Source organism: Muscardinus avellanarius, assembly GCF_963383645.1.
Source record: "Muscardinus avellanarius genome assembly, chromosome: 11".
NCBI classification, from domain to species: domain Eukaryota; kingdom Metazoa; phylum Chordata; class Mammalia; order Rodentia; family Gliridae; genus Muscardinus; species Muscardinus avellanarius.
In genome coordinates this window covers 28,598,630-28,618,034 of record NC_137797.1, presented here as the reverse complement: position 1 = coordinate 28,618,034, position 19,405 = coordinate 28,598,630, and the positions used below count along the sequence as shown (strand labels likewise).

At 42.5% G+C, this 19,405-nt stretch overlaps 1 protein-coding gene across 1 annotated transcript in view; it reads left to right on the top strand.

The window, feature by feature from the left end:
- Positions 1-17,303, top strand: part of CRADD (CARD and death domain containing adaptor protein) — a gene marked incomplete at its 3' end in the record, with an annotated part of 171,338 nt that extends 154,035 nt beyond the window's left edge. Inside the window, exon 2 of the mRNA XM_080705075.1 lies at positions 17,002-17,303. Within this exon, the coding sequence (XP_080561201.1) occupies positions 17,002-17,303 (302 nt within the window). The remainder of the gene's footprint in view (positions 1-17,001) is intronic.
- Between the last annotated feature and the right edge of the window lie 2,102 nt (positions 17,304-19,405).

Sequence of the window (19,405 nt, the reverse complement as noted above, 5' to 3'; positions counted from 1 at the left end):
TCCTTAGAGTTTTGAAGGAATTTCTTCTTTTGCATTTAAAGTATGGTTGAAATTTTTGACTTTCCCTTACTTGTAGGCAACTTTTTTCTGCTTGAAGAATTATTTTTTGGGACTGAAAATTCAAGTATTTAACCAGAATTTGTCTCATAGTTGTTCCTTATCTAGTCTTCCTAAAAACAGGATCTGCTCTTTTGACTTAGAGGTTCTGCTACTTATTCATCTTGAAGATATTTTCTTGTATTAGGTCTTCAAATACTTTTGTCCAGATTTTCTACTTCAGGCATGCCTGCTAACCTTTAAATGGACTGCATTTTTCTCTCCTCTTTATCTATTATTTTTCCCTGTAAATTATGACTTTTAACTCTGATTACCTCAAGTGTTTCTAGAATATAAATAAATAACAATTTTGAGTCACGTTAATTTTATTTCTTGGTGTTTCTAATTTATTAGCTTCATAACAATGCTGTTTTGGTCATCAATTTGTTTTTAATTTTAGTATAGCAACTTTTTCCTAAAATCTTATTGTGCTATTTGATTATCTAATTGCTACATTCTGGTTTACTGTCATCGTCTTGTTCCTATTATCCTATTATTAAGTTGTTATGACACAAATACTTTCTCATATTCTGCTTTGTTTCTGGCCAGGGCCTCCTCCACATAGGGTTCCTTCCTAGGCCATTTGTCACAGTGGCAAGCTTGTTGCTCCTGTGTGCTCAGCCCCTCTTGCTTGTGTTGGGCACTGTGTCTAGCCTTTGGTGCTCTGGTCCACTCATTCCCCTCGAGGAGCAGGCATTTCCTTCCACTCACCTTCAGCTCATGGGCACCTGTCGGCAGAGGGCTGGGCAGGGAACTGAGCTCAGCCAGTTTGTTTGAAGTCTGTGCTCTGCACTCCCTCCTGAGACCACGGGAGGTGTCTTTTTATTCTGCCACAGATGGTCAGTCCTCATGCACAGATCCAGTCTCCTCATCCTCTCTGTAGCAATTCCATCTCCACTGTGCTGAAGTCAGCGAAGGGTAAGAATCTCACTTCCTTCCTCCCTCTCCACGTTCGGTGACGTTAGAGTAAATGTTAGCACTGAGTCTTGTGGAGTACTTGATACAGCACAGGCAGCTGGGAACCAGAGGGGGCTCTGCCACCTTTGCTGATGGGCCTCTTCACTGCCTTTTGTTCATTTCCTTAGGTACTGGGCACAGGGGGTGGTGATTCTGGAACTGGGCCTCGCTCTGCCATATTTACTCAGAGGTCATCTTGGAGTCTGTCTCTTTTCAAATTAAACATGGGTATTGGTGGGGAGAGTTCATTGTGGCCCAGTTCAGCATAGAAAAGGTTACTTGTCTACTTCTTACCTCAATAGTATTTCACTATGTAGAATCATTCCTCTTTTTAATTTTTTATTTACTCCCAGATTATGCAGTTTCTCTGGTTTTTAAGTGCTTAGTGAACTGAGAGTAGGAGCACTTGGTAGCACTGAGGCTAATGAGAGCAGAGCTGAATGTGTATGCTGTAACTGTACTGAATTACTCCTTTTATTTTATTTATTTATTTATTTATTTATTTATTTATTTTTTTGGCGGGTTTGGGATGGAACCCAGGGACATTTGACCTCCGAGCTATACCCCTTGCCCTGTTTTTTATTCTTTATTTTGAAACAGGGTCTCACTGAGTTGCAGAGGGCCTCACTAAGTAGCTGAGGCTGTCCGTGAACTGTGATCCTCCAGTCTCAGCCTCCCAAGTGCTGGGATTACAAGCGTGCGCCACCACGCCCGACTTGAATTACTCCTTTTAATTCATTCCTTTACCCAACACAGCTCTAGTGGGTGACTGCTATGTGCAAGGCACCATTCTGGACTACCTGGAACACATCTCTGAGCACAATGGACGCTTCTCCCTGCAGTGAGGAGTTTACATTGTGCCAAGAATGCATGTATGGGACTTGGTACAGACAGCAACAATAAATAGAGGGCATCTCTAAAATAAGTCCTAGGTTAGAAGGTGGTGTGTGGACGTCAAAGAGCAGAGTGGGAGCTGCAGTTCAGAGTAGGGTGTTCAGGGTGGCTGTGTACGGAAGCCACGTTTGGTGGTAGAAGTCAGTGAAAGATTGTTCCAGGCAGAGGAAGCAACTCTTCCAGGGCTCTGTGGCCCCGGCTGGCTGGTGCGGAAGGGCAGGGTGAATGACAATACTGACACAGCCATGTCAGGTCTGTGCAAGAGACGAGAGAAGGGACTGGCCCAGCAAGTTGTAATGTGAACGGCTAAAGTTTATTTGTATTGTTCTGAAAAATGATTGCTGTAATAAATACTCATTTCACAGCCACACACACATCCACACACACTTTGGAAGGATATTTCCACGTGTGATCTTTACAAAGCAGAACAAATAAGCAAAAAACATTACTAAAAACTCAATAGACTTGATTCTATCTTAAATAATGTCAAGAGAAAAGCAGTGTAATAAATGATTAATTGTTAATTTAATGAGAAGTCAAAAGTCAATAAGATTTGTAGAAAATCATAAAATTGCTTCTGAAAGATAGTATAATGTGTTGCATTTAAATGAAGTCGTGGACATCATCTGTTTGTGTCTTTTACAAATGAGAAAATGGTCTAAGAGAGGTGAAATTAACTTACTTTCAGCTATATGGCTAGCTAGTAGCTGATTCAAATTTAGATAGTGCCCCGGCCTGCTTATTCTTTACCCAAAGAGTGTCCACCCTGTCTCCTGCCTGTTAATTCAGTGAGAGCTCCATTACTGCTAACAATTCTGTTGTTGACCTTCCCTGGCTTGAGAGTCAAATCAAGTTTCCATTACAATGAGTGGGATTTATTTGTGTTTTGCAACATCGCCTTGTTCTTTGCAGCAGGCTGTCACTTCATCATCTGGAAATTGGTTTTAGAAAGACCAGTTGATTTCTCCTCCTCTCTGGGAAGACCAGATGTTCTCTGTGATTATCTGTCAGAACAAGGGCTCCTAATTAGTTCTCTTTTCAAGGTGTTTTTCTTTCCTTTCTGGGCAGCAATCCCTCAGCCAGAGGGGTGTTTCTGCAGAGCCACTGCACTTGGGGACCAGGGCTGACACATGACTCCTGGGAGGTGGCCTGTCAGGTGGCCTGCCCAGCCGGGAACACCCAGCCCACCCGCTACAGATAAACCCCCATGTTGTCAGAGCATGGGCCAGCTGGGCCTGCGGTGTGGTTCTCCACCTTCCCTCCGTCCCTCCTCCCTCTCTCCCTCATTGCCCACCCCCTTCCCTCCCTTCCCTCCTTTCTCTTTCTTCATGCTCATCAATTAAAGGCAAATTATGTATCACTAATTGATCTATGAAAACTTCTGTCTTTCTCATTCCGGTACTTGCTTTCATTTCCATTCCCATTTCTCCCTCTGATGCAGATAACCATTTTGTTTGATAAATATTCTTTTATTTGTGTGTTTTTGTAGGTGGTGTTTTGAGCATTTTTAATTTGCATCACTATAGATCGTATTCCTTGCTTACTTTTCCCCTCTGTACCACGTTTAGTTCCTTCTTTCTAGCTCCACCAGTATCCTCTATGTTCCTTCATATTTCTTCAATCTCTCCACCCAGTGGTGAACTCTTAGATTACTTCCACTTCCTTTTCCCAGTAATGTTACTGCATCTAAACAACTGCATACATGACCCTTCCTGGATCTGTATGAGAGTGTACACGGTACATATATAAAGATTGTGAAAGAAGATGCATATATGCATATTGAATTGCTGGATAATAAGGTATATGTATATTGGCTAGCATGAATAACAAAACTTTGCGCACAAACAGCCTTATACATGTCCATCATGGGTCTTTTTCAGAATTTTCTTGAATACTTATAATTAGGAACAAGATTGTATAGTACATTCAGTTTTACCCACACTGCCAACCTGTTGTCTAGATAGCGGCCCAGTCTTTATTCCCACCAGCGGTGAATAAGGTTTCCTACATCACATCTCAGCTCAAACTTGGTAGGATCTTGATTTATTTGCACATAAAGTGATGTATCACTGTTTCCGTTTTAGTTTTTAAATTTCTTCATTTCCGCATCTCTTGCTTTTATAATTCCTCCAATTGCGTCACTTGTTTATACCTCATCTTTTTCTTCCTATTGGCTTTCAGGATTACCTCATAAAAGACTGGAATTGAAGTTGCGTTACGTCTGCATAGTATTTCCTAGATGCTCAGTATCTTCCAGTTTTGCCCTGTTGACTTAGATCATGGTCTCTTCTGTTTAGCAGAAATCTTTAATTTGGATGTGGCCAAAAATTTATCTTTGGGGGAAATAATTTTTTAAAAAATTACGTAGTACCACAGGTCGTGAAGATTTTTAAAAATCAGTTATTTAGAATTACTACTTCTAAAGTCCTAACTGAAACGAGCTTATATTTTTTCTTTTCTTGTATTCTTATCATGTCTGAAATAAAAAGTATAGAAACCTCATAAAATCATCTATATGACTTTTTTAAAATTTCCTAAACAAATTACATGAGATAGGAAATTAGAGTCAGGTGAGGTGGTATACGCCAATAATCCTAGTAGTTGGGAGGCTGAGACAGGAGAACAGCAGTTTCAAGGCCAGTGCACAGTAACTTAAGAGGAGCATCCTGTTTCAAAATAAAAAAATAAATGACTGGGGGGGTATAACTCAGAAATAGAATACCCCTTGATTCAATCCCTTGTACCAGGAAAAAAAAAATAGAAATTAATCAGTAGACTCATCTGTAAATCCTTCTGGGCCCAGGGCTCTCTGGCAGGGGAGGGTTTGTTTGCCATTCCAGTGTATTTAATACTTTTGTCAACTCAGGTTTTTATGTTTTTCTGTACATTGGCTAGATTTTGATCTTATTTATATTCTGGAACATTTGATTTCTTATTTTATAAGAAATATGATAGAGGCCTATGATAGAGGCCTTCTATAAAACCATCAGGACCTAGCGCTCTTTGGCAAGGGAGGGTGTGTCACTTCATGTTTTTAAGACTTTGGTCTATTCGTGGCAGTTTTCTTTTTTTTGGTACCAATTTCCACCACTTTTGAGAGTTTATAGATCATTGCCTGTCAAATTTTCACCACTTCCATCCTGTGAGAAGATTTAATTCTCTGTCCTGTTGATGCTGGGAGTGCCCACGTGGTTTGTTCTGATGTAGGGGACATTAGTGGGTGGGACATGAGCTGAAGCCGTAAGTATCCTCAAGGAAGGAGTCAGCCTTTAGCTCCGCAGCCTTTAGCTCTGCTGGCCAGGGGCAGTCTCCTCACTCACCTTTCCTTCTAGTCCAGCACACCTGAAGCATAGGACACTTCGATCAGGAACAGTGGCTCACGGCCACGTGGGTTAGGGTGATTGGTATATTACCAGACCCTCCGGAAATATATTTGGTGGTACTGGGGATGGAACCGAGGGGCCTTTTACCTCCAGGCTACACTTTCAGACCTTTTTTTTTTTTTTTTTTTTCGTGGTACTGGGGTTCCTGGAAACCCTTCTACCTCCAGGCTACACTCCCAGACCTATTTTCTATTTTTATTTGGAAACAGGGTCTCTTAAGCCAGTGAGGCTGGCTTCGAACCTGCGGGATCCTCCTGTCTCCGCCTCCCAACTGTGGGGATTACAAGTGTGCGCTGCCACGCCTGACCATCAGACCTATTTTATATTTTATTTGGAAACAGAGTCTCATAAGCCAGCTGAGGCTGGCTTCAAACCTGTGCGATCCTCCTGTCTCCGCCTCCCAAGCGCAGGGTAATATTACAAGCGTGCACCACCACGCCCGGCTATGACTGTAGTTTTTAAAAGTGCCAAACCATGTCCGACTGAGTCACCATGATAAAGAATTCATGTCCACCTATAATATCTCCAGTCATATCTCAAAATATCAAAAGTTTGAAAAGAAGCATTGCAGTTAACGCCTTTCTGCGTTCTTTGGCTGCAGGTTTGCCTGGCTCCTACCAGCTGTGTGTCTCTGCCGTGCCTCCTCCTTGGTCTCTGCTCTTGGACTCTGAGTGGTGCTTTTGAAGCCCACATGCTTCCTCTTTTCAGGTGCCCTTTTGGGGGCCACATGTCATGGAATGCAGAGTAGAAGGGGAGGTTGCCCAGACAGCTGCTGGTGTACTCAGAAAACCTACATTCAGCCAAGAATAGGAGTACTGTCTGCATGGGGATCTGTTGGAAGGGAGGGCTTAATTTATGGAACAGATAAAATCAGAAGCACGAAGCGAATGGCGAGAGTGAGTCAGAAACTTGACTTAGAGGCCCTTTTTACATGAAGATTATGATCAGTTACTGGAAAAAGCATATATATCAAGTTCCCTTTTGTGCTCAGCAAGGGCCTAAAGGTTGGGCGGGGGGGTCGCAGAAGTAGTAGACATGATCTATGCCCATAGGAGCTTGGGCAGCAATGCCATATATAAAACACAGAAGAGTTGTGTGAAGCCTTTTGTCCTGACTCTAAGTGCAACAGGAATTTAGCAAGGAGATTTTTAGTTTTGAGGCCACAGCGGCTGTTGCTAGGTATGGGTTGGGGAAGATGAGACCTTGGAACGGGCACACTGTGTTGTTTTCTTTCGTATCATGGCCACAAGGATGGGGATGGAGAGATGGGAGAGTGAGTGGGGGGACAGTGGGGACACCTCCCAGCCATGCCTCTCTTTGAATGGACTCTTGGCTTCATTGTGGCAGATGGGTTTGTCAATGTATGTTGATCTTTTTCAAACGGATGAGTTTTGGCTTTGCTGAAAATAAGATTAGAAGACTGCATAAAAGACTTAGGGTCTATGTAAGGGACAACATTCTTTCCATATTTAAGCAGAATTAAATTCTTACTTAGGCTTCAAACACTGGAGTGGGCCTATTTATACCATGGTGTCTACTGCTGGTTCTTAGCCAGGGATATTACCAAGCCAGCGTATGTGAACTGTGTGCTTCTGGGGGAGTGGGGGGTGGTATGAATGGGATGAGTGGGTGGAAGGCAGGGTACAGGGAAGGCCCTGCGTGGCACGTGCTCTGTCTGGAGTGCCAGTGGTACACCTGTAGACAGACACCAGCTTCCCAAAGCACTATCCTTTGGGTTCCACTTATGTAATTCTTGGCATATATATATGTACTGCCTGTACCACCAATTTGTTGATTTTTTTTTTTCACAGAGATCCAATTTCTGTCTTTATTTTTTTTTTATTAATTTATTTTTTATTGGTGCAATGTATTCATACATCATAGTGGTATAAAGAAAATACTTTTGTGGACATACATGCACATCTCGCCCAGTTAGCCCCTATCCGATCCCCACCCCATTCCCTCCCCATCCCTCCTTCCCACGCTTGGCTTACTGGTTGACATCCAGTATTATAGCAATTTATACAATATTAACATTGATAATCTCACATAACAGTTTCATTTGTCTGGTACCAAACTTTTGATGACTTAAAGATAACATTTCAATATTTCTTTTTGCTTTCTTTCTTACCAGAGAATATTTTTTCTTTTTTTTTTTTAGGTGAAACTATCATACATTTATTTATTTATTTTTCAGAAAAAAATCTATCCTGATATGGAATATGGACTCTAGATACCCAAAACAGTCTCAAAGAAGAACAAAGCTAGAAGATGTATATTTTCTGATTTCAAACCATATAAAGCTACAATAATTGAAACAGTGTAGTACTGTTATAAAGGAAGATATATAAACCATTGGAGCTAATTAAAAGCCTAGAGATAAATTCTTCCATACATTGTCAAGTTATTTTTGACAAGGTTTCCATGAACTTTTGGTGGAGGAAATACTAGTCTTTTAACTAAATATTGTTGAAAAATAATAATAAATGAAAAAGAATAAAATTGGACCCTTACCTAACACATATACAAATATTAACTCAAAATAGATAAAAGACCTAAATATAAATCTTAATACTATAAGCTTTTAGAAGAAAATCTGGGTCATAAAACCTCACAACATTGAAATTGGAAGTGATTTCTTGGATATGATTTCAATGGCACAGGCAACAAAAGAGTAAATAAACTCCCTAAAAAATAAAAAAAATATTGTATATCCAAAGACAATGTAAACAGAGTTAAAAGTTACTGATCCTCTTCCAAGAGTTCCTCCTATGACCCATTTCTCCCTAACTCTCACATATTAGGGAAAGCATCTGATTTCTTATTTTTTGTGCCTGACTGATCTCACTTAGCATAATGTCCTCCAGTTCCATCCATTTCCCTGAAAATGGTGTAATTGAGTTTTTTTTGATGGCTGAGTAAAATTCCATTGTGTACATATCCCACAGTTTTGTAATCCATTCATCTGTTGATGGACATCTTGGCTGCTTCCATAGTTTGGCTATGGTGAATTGTGCAGCTATGAACATAGATACACATGCATTAGTTTGGTAGTTTGGTTTCTTTTCTTTTGGGTAGATACCCAACAGTGGTATTGCTGGATCAAATGGAAGATTTGTTCCCATTCTTCTGAGGATTCTCCATACTGTTTTCCAAAGTGGTTGCACTAATTTGCAATCCCACCAACAATGTCTTAGAGTTCCCACTTCTCCACATCCTCGCCAGCATCTGTTGTTGTTTGTGTTTTGAATGATGACCATTCTAGTTGGAGTTAGGTGAAATCTCAGGGTAGTTTTGATTTGCATCTCTCTGATTGCCAGTGATGTTGAGCATTTTTTCATGCATTTATTGGCCATTTGAATTTCTTCTTTTGTGAAGTGTCTATTTAGTTCATTTGCCCATTTTGTTATTGGATGCTTTGTTTTCTTAGTGTTGAGTTTCTTGAGTTCTCTGTATATTCTAGATATTAGTCCTCTATCGGTGGTGTAGGTGGAAAAAATCTTCTCCCATTCTGTTGGCTCTCGATTGAGATTCTTGATAGTTTCCTTTGCTGAACAGAAGCTCTTCAGTTTCATGCAATCCCATGTATTGATTCTCCTTTTAATTTGTTGTGCCTTTGGGGTCTTGTTGAGGAAATGTTTGTCTGTACCTATGTGTTGTAGTGTTGGACCTATGCCCTCTTCAAGGAGCTTCAAGGTCTCTGGTTTAATTTCCAAGTCTTTGATCCATCGTGAGTTGACTTTTGTACAGGGTGAAAAAGTGGGATTAACATCCAATTTTCTGCATATGGTTAACCAATTTTGCCAACACCATTTGTTGAAGAGGCTATCTTTTTTCCAGTGTATGTTTTTGGCCCCTTTGTCAAAAATCAATTGGCTGAAAGTGTGTGGACTTGTTTCTGGGTCTTCTATTCTGCTCCATTGGTCTATATATCTGTTCTTTTGCCAGTACCATGCTGTTTTTATTACAATGGCTTTGTAGTATAGTTTAAAGTCAGGTATTGTGATTCCTCCTGCGTGGTTTTTGTTGCTGAGAACTACCTTGGCTATTCTGGGCTTTTTGTTATTCCAGATAAATTTAAGGACTGATTTTTCTATGTCTGTGAGGAATGATCTTGGTAGTTTAATGGGCATTGCATTAAATCTGTAGATCACTTTTGGGAGGATGGCCATTTTAATGATATTAATTCTGCCAATCCATGAACATGGAAGGTCTTTCCATCTTCTAAGATCTTCTTCGATTTCTTTTTTCAGTGTTTTATAATTTTCTTTGTAGAGATCTTTTACTTCCTTGGTCAAGTTTATTCCTAGGTATTTTATTTTTTTGTGGGAGATCCTGAGTGGAAGTGTTTTCTGAATTTCTTTTTCAGTGGATTTATGGTTGGTGTACAGGAAAGCTTCTGATTTTTTAAGATTGATTTTGTATCCAGATACCTTGCTGAATTTGTTGATCAGTTCTATAAGCCTTTTGGTTGAGTTTGTTGGGTTTTCTAAGTATAGTATCATGTCATCTGCAAATAGTGAAAGCTTAAGTTCTTCTTTTCCTATTTGTACTCCTTTGATTTCCTTTTCTTGCCTTATTGCTCTGGCTAGAGTCTCTAGTACTATATTGAAGAGAAGTGGTGATAGTGGACATCCTTGTCTCGTTCCAGTTTTTAGGGGAAATTCTTGAAGTTTTTCCCCATTTAATATGATGTTGGCAGTGGGCTTATTGTAGATTGCCTTAATAATGTTGAGATATGTTCCTTCTATTCCAATTCTCTGCAGTGTTTTTATCATAAATGGATGTTGAATTTTATCAAATGCTTTTTCAGCATCTATTGAGATGATCATGTGGTTTTTGTCTTTGATTCTGTTTATATGATGAATTACATGGATTGTTTTTCGTATATTGAACCAGCCTTGCATCCCTGGGATGAACCCTACCTGGTCATGGTGAATGATTTTCTTGATGTGGTTTTGAATGCGTGTTGCTAGTATTTTGTTTAATAGTTTTGCATCCAAGTTCATCAGAGATATAGGCCTGTAGTTTTCCTTCCTTGAACTGTCTTTATTCGGTTTGGGTATTAGTGTGATGTTGGCTTCATAGAATGTATTTGGGAGAGTCCCGGTTTTTTCTATTTCCCGAAATAGTTTGAGTAGTATTGGGATTAGTTCTCCTATAAAGGTTGATTTTTTTTAAGATTACATTTTGTTTGTTTGTTTGGTGGTACTGGGGTTCCTGGAAACCCCTCTACCTCTGGGCTACACTCCCAGACACCTATTTTTTATATATATTTTTATTTGGAAACAGGGTCTCCTAAGCCAGCGTGGCTGGCCTTGAACCTGCGCAATCCTCCTGTCTCCGCCCTCCCAAGCATGGGGATTACAAACATGCGCCACCACACCCGGCTAAGATTACTTTTTAATTAATTTTTTTGTCACTCCATATCAACCTTTATCAACTTTTTTAATTCTTGCAATCATGAGTTTGAAATGCCATCTATACTTTTCTTAATATATTAAAATGGACATAAGCCAGATATGATGGCACATACTTGTAATCTCAGTACCTGAGAGACCAAAACAGAAGGATTGCAAGTTCATGGCCAGCCTCAGCAACTTAGTGAGGCCCTCCACAACCTAATGAGACCATATTTCAAAATTAAAAATTAAAAAACCGGGCTGGAGGGTATAGCTCTGAGGTAGAATGCCCCTGAGTTCAATCCCCAGTACCCCAAACAAACAAACAAACAAATAAATAAATAAGGAAGGAAGAACATGACTTCTGTAATGCAGAACACTCATCTACCTGGTACCATCTTACACACCACACATTGCCTTTGAAAATCGGTGGCCGGTGGTCACCCTGGATCAATTTGTAGCTTGGCCTGATTTTATGTAGTATAACCTTGGAAGTTGACACTAAATCCTTAGGACTCTCATTTTTTTCTGTAGCCTTGTAATTAGAAGAAATCACAAGCTAAAAGGAGCCTCCTGAGGATCCCTCTCCAGCTAGGGGTCAGATGCACGAGCAGCCACGCCGGCCTCGCTGGGTGTGAGGCTGTCTGGTTGGAAGGCTTCCATTCGCTTGGCCGAGTAGTTGCCTTTACCCCAGCTGTGTCCACAGATTTCCGCCATCTTCCAGTTATGTGGCATTATCCACAGGGGAGTATGTGACCCTGAGAATGGGGACGATTCAGGGCAAAGTCCGTTCTTACTGCCAGGCAGTTGGCCCACGGCATCTGCTGCGTTCAGAGCTGGCCAAGAGTGAGAAAGATGACAACAGAGGGTAGCGGAAACACAGACGCCTGCGCCCCGGCTCCCAGGGAGCCGGCCAGAACGCAGGCCAAGGCAAAGCAGACCTTGCCCCACACTCACCAGCAGCCAACAAACCAACAAACCAAAATAGCTTATGCCCGCCCCCTGAAAAGTGGCAAGCAGGAAAGGAAGCGGCCCCTGACCTCTCAGAAGGCATTCTGGGAGAAAGGAGCATCCTCAGGGGTTTGCTCCTTTGATACAGATCAATATGCAAAGAATTTAGTTGAGGAAGAGGGTAGATAGTCTTGGAAAAAGTCAAAAAGACCCTGGTCAGGGGAGGAAGGCGGCCCAGGGTGGGCCATCTCCGAGCCTCTGGGCTGAGTCATGGGAGGAGACCCAGGGTAGGTCTCAGTCATTTCACTGATTCCAGCAGAGGACAGAACACAGGACCTCAAGCAAGAGCAGGCCCAGTGACTCCTGCCTGTCCTCCAGGCAGATAAGTGCATAGGGCGCCACAGCCCCCTTCCGACCCTAGCGCAGCGGGAGAGGGACAACTGGTCCCCTAAGAGTGAGGACAGTGTCAAAGATATATCACCTGCCGGGCGTGGTGGCGCACGCTTGTAATCCTCGCGCTTGGGAGGCAGAGACAGGAGGATCGCACAGGTTCGGAGCCAGCTGTGCTGGCTTAAGAGACCCTGTTTCCAAATTAAAAAAATAAAAAAGTATAAAAATAGATCTGGGAGTGTAACCTGGAGGTAGAAGGGTTTCCAGGAACCCCAGTACCACACATACACAAAAAAAGATATATCACCTTCCTATAAGAGGACAGACAAGTCTTAGAGATGCTCATGGTGTAAGATGACACTGAGTGTATGACAGCTCAGAAAAGCTGCAGCACAGGCTGAAAGACAGGAACTCAGCCTTCAATGGCAAATACACAGCCAGTCTGGTGCGAAAGAAAGCCCAATCCCAGGAACCACAGCCTCAGGAGTATTTTATGTTTAGATGAGCTCACCATCAATGCAGGAGAAATAAGACCTCAAAATTTAGTTGTGGTAAAACAACAATGGGATTCTATTAAATTTTCATTTGTAATTGTAAAATATGCATAACATAAAACTCAACATCTTAACCATTTTTAAATGTATGATTCAGTAGCTCTAGGCACATTCATGCTGCTCCATAGCTGATTTCCAGAACTCTTGCCATGTTGCAACACTGAGACTCCACCTACGAAACACTAACATCCACTCCTACCCCACTCTGCTTTCTTTCTCCTTGAATCTGGCGACTCCAGGGACCTTCTGTAAATGGAGTCACTGTTTGTCCTTTTGAAACTGGCTTATTTCATTTAGCACAGTGTCCTTGAAATGGATCAATATGTAGCACGTGTTATAAGTTTTTCTCTTCCACCAGGGGTGGTGGCGCACGCTTGTAATCCCAGCATTCAGGAGGCTGAGACAGGAGGATCACAGTTCACTGACAGCCCCAGCTACTTAGTGAGGCCCTCTGCAACTCAGTGAGACTCTGTTTCAAAATAAAGAATAAAAAATAGGGCTGGGGGTGTAGCTCAGAGGTACAATGCCCCTGGGTACCATCCCCAGTACCCCCCCACACACACACACACAGAATTTCTTCCCTTCTGAAGTCTGATTAATATTCTACTGTATATACTTACCATGTTTTGTTTATGCATTTATGCATTGATGAGCTCCCACCTCTTGACTGTTGTGATTAATACTGCTATAAACATGAGTGTACAATTATCTCTTCAAATCTCTGCTTTTGATTCTTGCAGCTTTATATCCAGAAGTGGAATTGCTGATTCACATGCTAGTTCTTCTATTTGTTATGTTTTGAGGAGCTGCCGTACTGTTTTCCACAGCAGGTGCATCATTTTGCACTCCCTCCAGTGGTACACAGGGTTTCGGTTTCTCCGCATCCTCATCCTCGCCAACACTTGTTGCCTTCCGTCTTTTTGATAGTAGGAATCCTAATTGGTGTGAAGTAGAATGGAATTTATAGAAAACACAGCCAAGAAATTGAGAACAAAAACACAGTACCAGATTGGAACCAGAAAAAAAAAAAAGAATAGACTTAGCTGAAAGTCAAATGAATGGCATATATGGGGGGCGAGGGGATTCAAGCAATAGGAAAGAAAATGAGAGCCGTGGAGGATAGATAGAGCTATCCAACCGATGGAGCAGAAAAAGAAGGCAAAGGTGTAACACAGGAAGATTTTTTTTTTTAAAGGAAGAAAGAACTGAATCTTTGATCAGAAAGCCATGCTACATACTGGAAAAAGCACATCTTGAATGGTCAAAATACACTCGGGTCTAAATCTTCAGTACAGAGAAAGAAAGTTACATAAAAGGTTAGATAGCCAGTGGTAACAGAATTCTCCATACCAGCAATCCCTACCATAAAATAGGAACTCAATCTACAAGCTTATAAGGAGAATAAAATTATTTAAATGGAAAATTATATTCATAATTCAGAAGTACAGTATTAAACATTTAATTTTTTCTAAATATGAAGTTTTTATTCTAGTAAAGGCAATAAGCAGTTTTGATACAAAAGAACTCAGAGAATATTGCAATCATGAGCATTTTCTGAAAAACAAAATAAATAAACCAACCTGTGATGGGCACAAATCAAATAACCGGACCAGGAGTAGAAAAGCCATGGTCAGAAACCACAAACAACAACCAGAACCCTGGTGAGCTTAAACCATCATGATGTGGTCTTAAACAGCTTGGAGGTGAGACTGGGGAGTGGCTTCCTGTTATAAAAACATATAAATACCAGGCACCTGACAGACATGAAATAAGCAACAAAATTCAAGAGGTACAAAGAGGAGGAGGGAAGAAAGAGGGAATGTAAAAATTATAGAGCATTAACATGAAAGTGTTTAGTTAACTTCTTGAGTTTTTGTAATTCTTTCTCTGCATTAAATTATGCTTATGCGTCTGCCTTTCTTTCTTTCTTTTTTTCTTTCTTTCTGGTACTGGGGATGGAACCCAGGGGCATTCTACCTCCATGCTACACCCCCAGCCCTAGTTTTTTTTAATTCTTTCTTTTGAAACAGGGTCTCACTGAGTTGCAAAGGGCCTCACCAAGTAGCTGAGGCTGCCTGTGAACCACGATCCTCCTGTCTCAGCCTCCCGAATGCTGGGAGCTTATGTATTTTTCAATATGTCACTGCTGATCAGAAAAGCATTTTGTTTTACTTTTGTTTCTTTTTCTTCTGTTAAATTTGCAAAGATTTGCACAGTTCCTATTAGAGAAATATTATCACTTTAAATGAAATCATCGATGTCTACCTGTCCTCCTAACAGTGTATTGCATAGAGATGTTCAGAATGTTAACTAACTGGAAGCAGTGGTGGAATCGTCAATGATTTGCTTTCTTCTTTGCCATTTTTCACATTCCTTGAATTTCTCACTTTGTGTAGTCTAATGCCATCATTTTTATAAAACCACCTATTTTTTATAAGAGCCATAAATCATTGCTGTTAATATAAAATATTGATCAATAGTGTCATTTTATTCCAGTTGCTTCTCAGTCACTTTTTAAATTGCAGCCTTGGCAGTAGCTAAGGTATGGAGTCAGCCTAGGTGTTCAGCAACAGATGAATGGATAAAAAAATGTGGCAATGCACAATGAAGTGCTATTCAACCGTATAGAAGACTGAAATTCTGTCATCTGCAGCAAAATAGAGGAAGCCGGAGGATCTTATGTTAACGTGAAAGAAGCCAGACATAGAAAGCCAAGTACTGCGTGTTCTATCTTGTATGTGGACCCTTAGAAAAGTGAGCCCAAAAGTAGAATTGTGATCATTAAAGTTGGGAAGGGATGGAGGGGGAGGGGGACCTTGATCAGCGCACACTGTATGCAGGGATGGGACTATCATATTGAGCCCCATTAATATGTACAATTAGTACATGTTAATGTCCTAATGTACATGTTTTGCTAACAATTAGTACATGTTAACAAAAAATATTCAAAATACAATGTTGACAAACTCCAAAATATTTTTGCCGTGAGTCCCTAAGGACCTGTCTTCTAACAGGGGGCCGTGGCCTTAGTGAGTCAAGTCAGAGCAGCAGCTGGCGAGGGAGAGGTGGAGCCACCTGAAGCCGCGCCGCTGACGGGCAGCCAGCGTAGTCCCTGTGCCGCGTCTGAACCTGACCTGGGCCGTGCAGCTCGGGCTCGGCTGGGCACCTGCACCCCTCCAGAGTTCTCCCGCCCCGGGCTTTTGCTGTGGTTGTGCCACCACGTTCATAACCACTCGCGCTTGCTGTTGCACTTTGGCAGATGGGAGTCCAATTCAGGCCTCTCCTTGCCCCTCCGCTGCACTCATTCCTGCCCCTCAGGCAGGAGGGTAACTAGTGGCTCTGCTGCTGGCCACCAGCCCCGCTCCTCTCTTCCCACTGCCTCATGGTCTGCAAAGTTTATTTTTTTTCTCAGCAGGCCTCTTGGCTTCTGCTTGCATCAGCAGCTGCACCTGTTCTTGGTGACACTTCACGTGTAAGCCAGCAGAGACTGTTTGGTTTGGCCTTTGCCCTGCCCAGCAGGGGGCCCTCCTGCAGAGTGGAGCACTGGGACTGGGCTAGAGCCCCACAGCTGCCACAGGCCAGGGCTGGGGACCTGGGGCCTGCAGCCTCTCCTAACAACACCAGAACTCCTGTTTTGGCCTCTGGTAAAAGTTATGGAAGTAAGCCAGGCGTGGTAGCACAAAACGAAACAAACAAACAAAAAAGAGAAGGGAAAAGGGCCTTTTATGAAGCAGTATGTACAAGATAATCCCAGGTGTATGTTTTGTTGTTTAGGGTGTGTGTGTGTGTGTGTGTGTGTGTGTGTGTTACCATAATTGAGCCCAGGTGAACCATGCTATTTTTGTTTTGTGTTTGTTTCTTTTCAATAATCTTTGAATGGGAAGAGAAAACAGGGTCTCTACTTGACATTACATGAAAGGCCAGCCCTTTTTTAGTTCTCATTTTTGAAACAGGGTCTCACTAAGTTGCTGAAAGCCTTGCTAAATTATTGAGGCTGGCTTTGAACCAGTGATCCTCCTGACTCAGCCTTCCAACTACTGGGATTACAGATGTGTGCCACACACCCAGCCTCAGTGTTTATATATCAAAGAAAATATATTAATCAAGTTATTATCAATGGGTGTCTCTGACAGGATTTCCAGTTGTTCTTATTTTCTCACTTTCGAGTTCTCTGTAGTAAACATTTCATAGCGGATTAGCAGCATTTCTTCATCCCTGAAGCCCGGGTGCACTGAGGGCTCTGGAGAAGCCTGGGCACAGCCAGCCCCTGCACAGGTAGCGCTGCCTTGGCGCCTGCCTTTCTCATCTCCGCCCCCATCTGAGAGATGCTTGCTGGCTGGGCTTGTTTCACCCTTGTGTCTTTTTCCTCCCTAGGTGAGCGGATGCCTGGGATCCCCTCGCACATCCTCAACAGCTCCCCATCAGACCGGCAGATCAACCAGCTGGCCCAGAGGCTGGGCCCGGAGTGGGAGCCTGTGGTGCTGTCGCTGGGACTGTCCCAGACAGACATCTACCGCTGCAAGGCCAACCACCCCCACAACGTGCAGTCCCAGGTAGTGGAGGCCTTCGTCCGCTGGCGCCAGCGCTACGGGAAACAGGCCACCTTCCTGAGCTTGCACAAGGGCCTGGAGGCCGTGGAGGTGGACCCCTCTGTGCTGCAGCACATGCTGGAGTGAGGCACCCTCGGCCTCCCATCACAGGAGCAGAATCCGACTCTCACGCAGAGCAGGCTACTTTTGTTTTGTGTTTCTTTCTTTCTTTTCAATAATCTTTGAATGGAAAGAGAAAACAAGATTTTTACTTGACATTACATGAAAGGCCAGATAAATTCAGTAGATCCCCCATACTGGTTCAACAATTCATTGTTTTTAATTACTTGAAGATTATGTTGTTGCAACTGTTCAGTTTTTAATTGTGCAGTTGCCTTTTAATAGACTGGTAAATCATGATTAAAAAATACCACATATCCCATTATGTGCAGGTGTCCTATATATAAAACATCCACTTTATGTTGCCTGGAAACCAAACTGTGGACTTTGCTATTCATAAGGATGACGATAATAAAAAGTGAATTATTATATATAATGTGCTCCTTTCATGAGAAAGTTTTTTTCTCTCTCTGTATATTGCATGGATTAAGGCTATAGAATTACAGTAGTCATTTCTTTGGAACACAATTGATGGTAACAGCAAAATGGTCACCTTCAGCAGTCAAGATAAATAGCTCAGGTCTGTCTTGAACACAAGACACCAAAGCTACTGCAAAGGCCAGTTCAAGTAGTGTCGCACGCAGTGACGACTCTTACACGATCTTCCTCAAGCAGTTTTATTACCCCAGTTTCAATGCTCTCTCAACGCCCTCTCAGGTAAAAACAACATCAGTCTTCTATCTCCTCCCTCATCACTCCACCAACCCTCTTAGCTCCCCCCGCTAGGGCATGCGCGCTTTTAACCTTCTCCTGGGCGGGCAGGTGGTAGCACGAGGCGCTGCGTCACTAATCATCCGTAAGGTGCCTGATAGGGCTCACTGCGCAGGCTCAGGGCACCGCCAGCCTCGTGAGCCTCGTGACTTGGCTGCAAGCCCAGGCGCCATCTTGAGTCCACGCTGGCAACAAGCCTGGGTGCCACCTCAGTCCTGCCGAGTGGGCCCCGACATATCTCCCTTTTTGTTTTATTAAAATAAGGCTCGGGATCGTGCCTTTCTTAGGTTGCCGACCCTCAAGGACCATTCTTACCCGTCATTGGGAGAACAATAGCATGATTGTTTCCCTGTCTTAGGTTGAAAGGTCCCGGGGACGATCTTACCCGTCACTGACTACCGATCCAGCATACTGAGCCATACATGGGGAGATAAGCCAGCTTCAAGGGCTGCCATAGCTTGCACCAATATGCGCTGTTGTTGCAGTGTGCGTTGTCGAGTTCGCCTGATATATCCAACCATGAAACATCATGCTACCATCAGCAAGAATGCCCAGAACGCCATGCCACCCCAGTCTTTTAAAAAACCCAATGTTCCATGTATTAAGTCCATTCATTGTTGTACTGCGGCGACTTCCACGCAGGTAGAATTAATTGCAGCGATGGATGCTCATAGCTCAATCATGGTGTGTTCAAATTCACGGCTCCAAGTTCCTAGAAGCGTCTTGCTTAATTGACGAAACAAATTGCCTGCATGGGAGAAATTCTGATACTGCACATACGTTATACATATAGTCCAGATAATTGAGCTTGCTGAGCCATGCCAGCAGCCACATGTGAGGATAGAGCATTCATAGTGGCTGCAATAACTGCCACGGCCACAGAGGCCACAATTACAGCAATAAGAGCAGAAATTCCAAAGTCTCCAAGGGTGCATAGAAGCATAGCAGAAAGTCAGAAAACAGGTATCAATAAAACAACCTCATTAACCAAGGTAAAGGAAGAGGGAAAGTAGAAATAATTCCCCAAAGATCTTAAAGAAAACAACTCATCTCTACGGTACCGAGCAGCAGTTTACAACTCTTACGTTAGGAACTAATCTTCTGACCTATCCTTTACACATTAGGCGCCTTTTCCAACTAACCTCAGGTGTCTTCCATCTATGGTGGCGGATTAGGAGAGGGAGGGGGAGGAGCGGAAGGTTTAGGGCGTTTCATTTTTTCTATGAATTCTAACAGAGCTTCTTCCTTCTTAGAAATCTCTTTCGCTTTCAAATTTTCTAAAATGGCTGCTTTCACTTTAGCAACCTTAGACCTTTTCGTCGCAACACCTGCGAACCTTCACAACGCTGTCCCTCGCT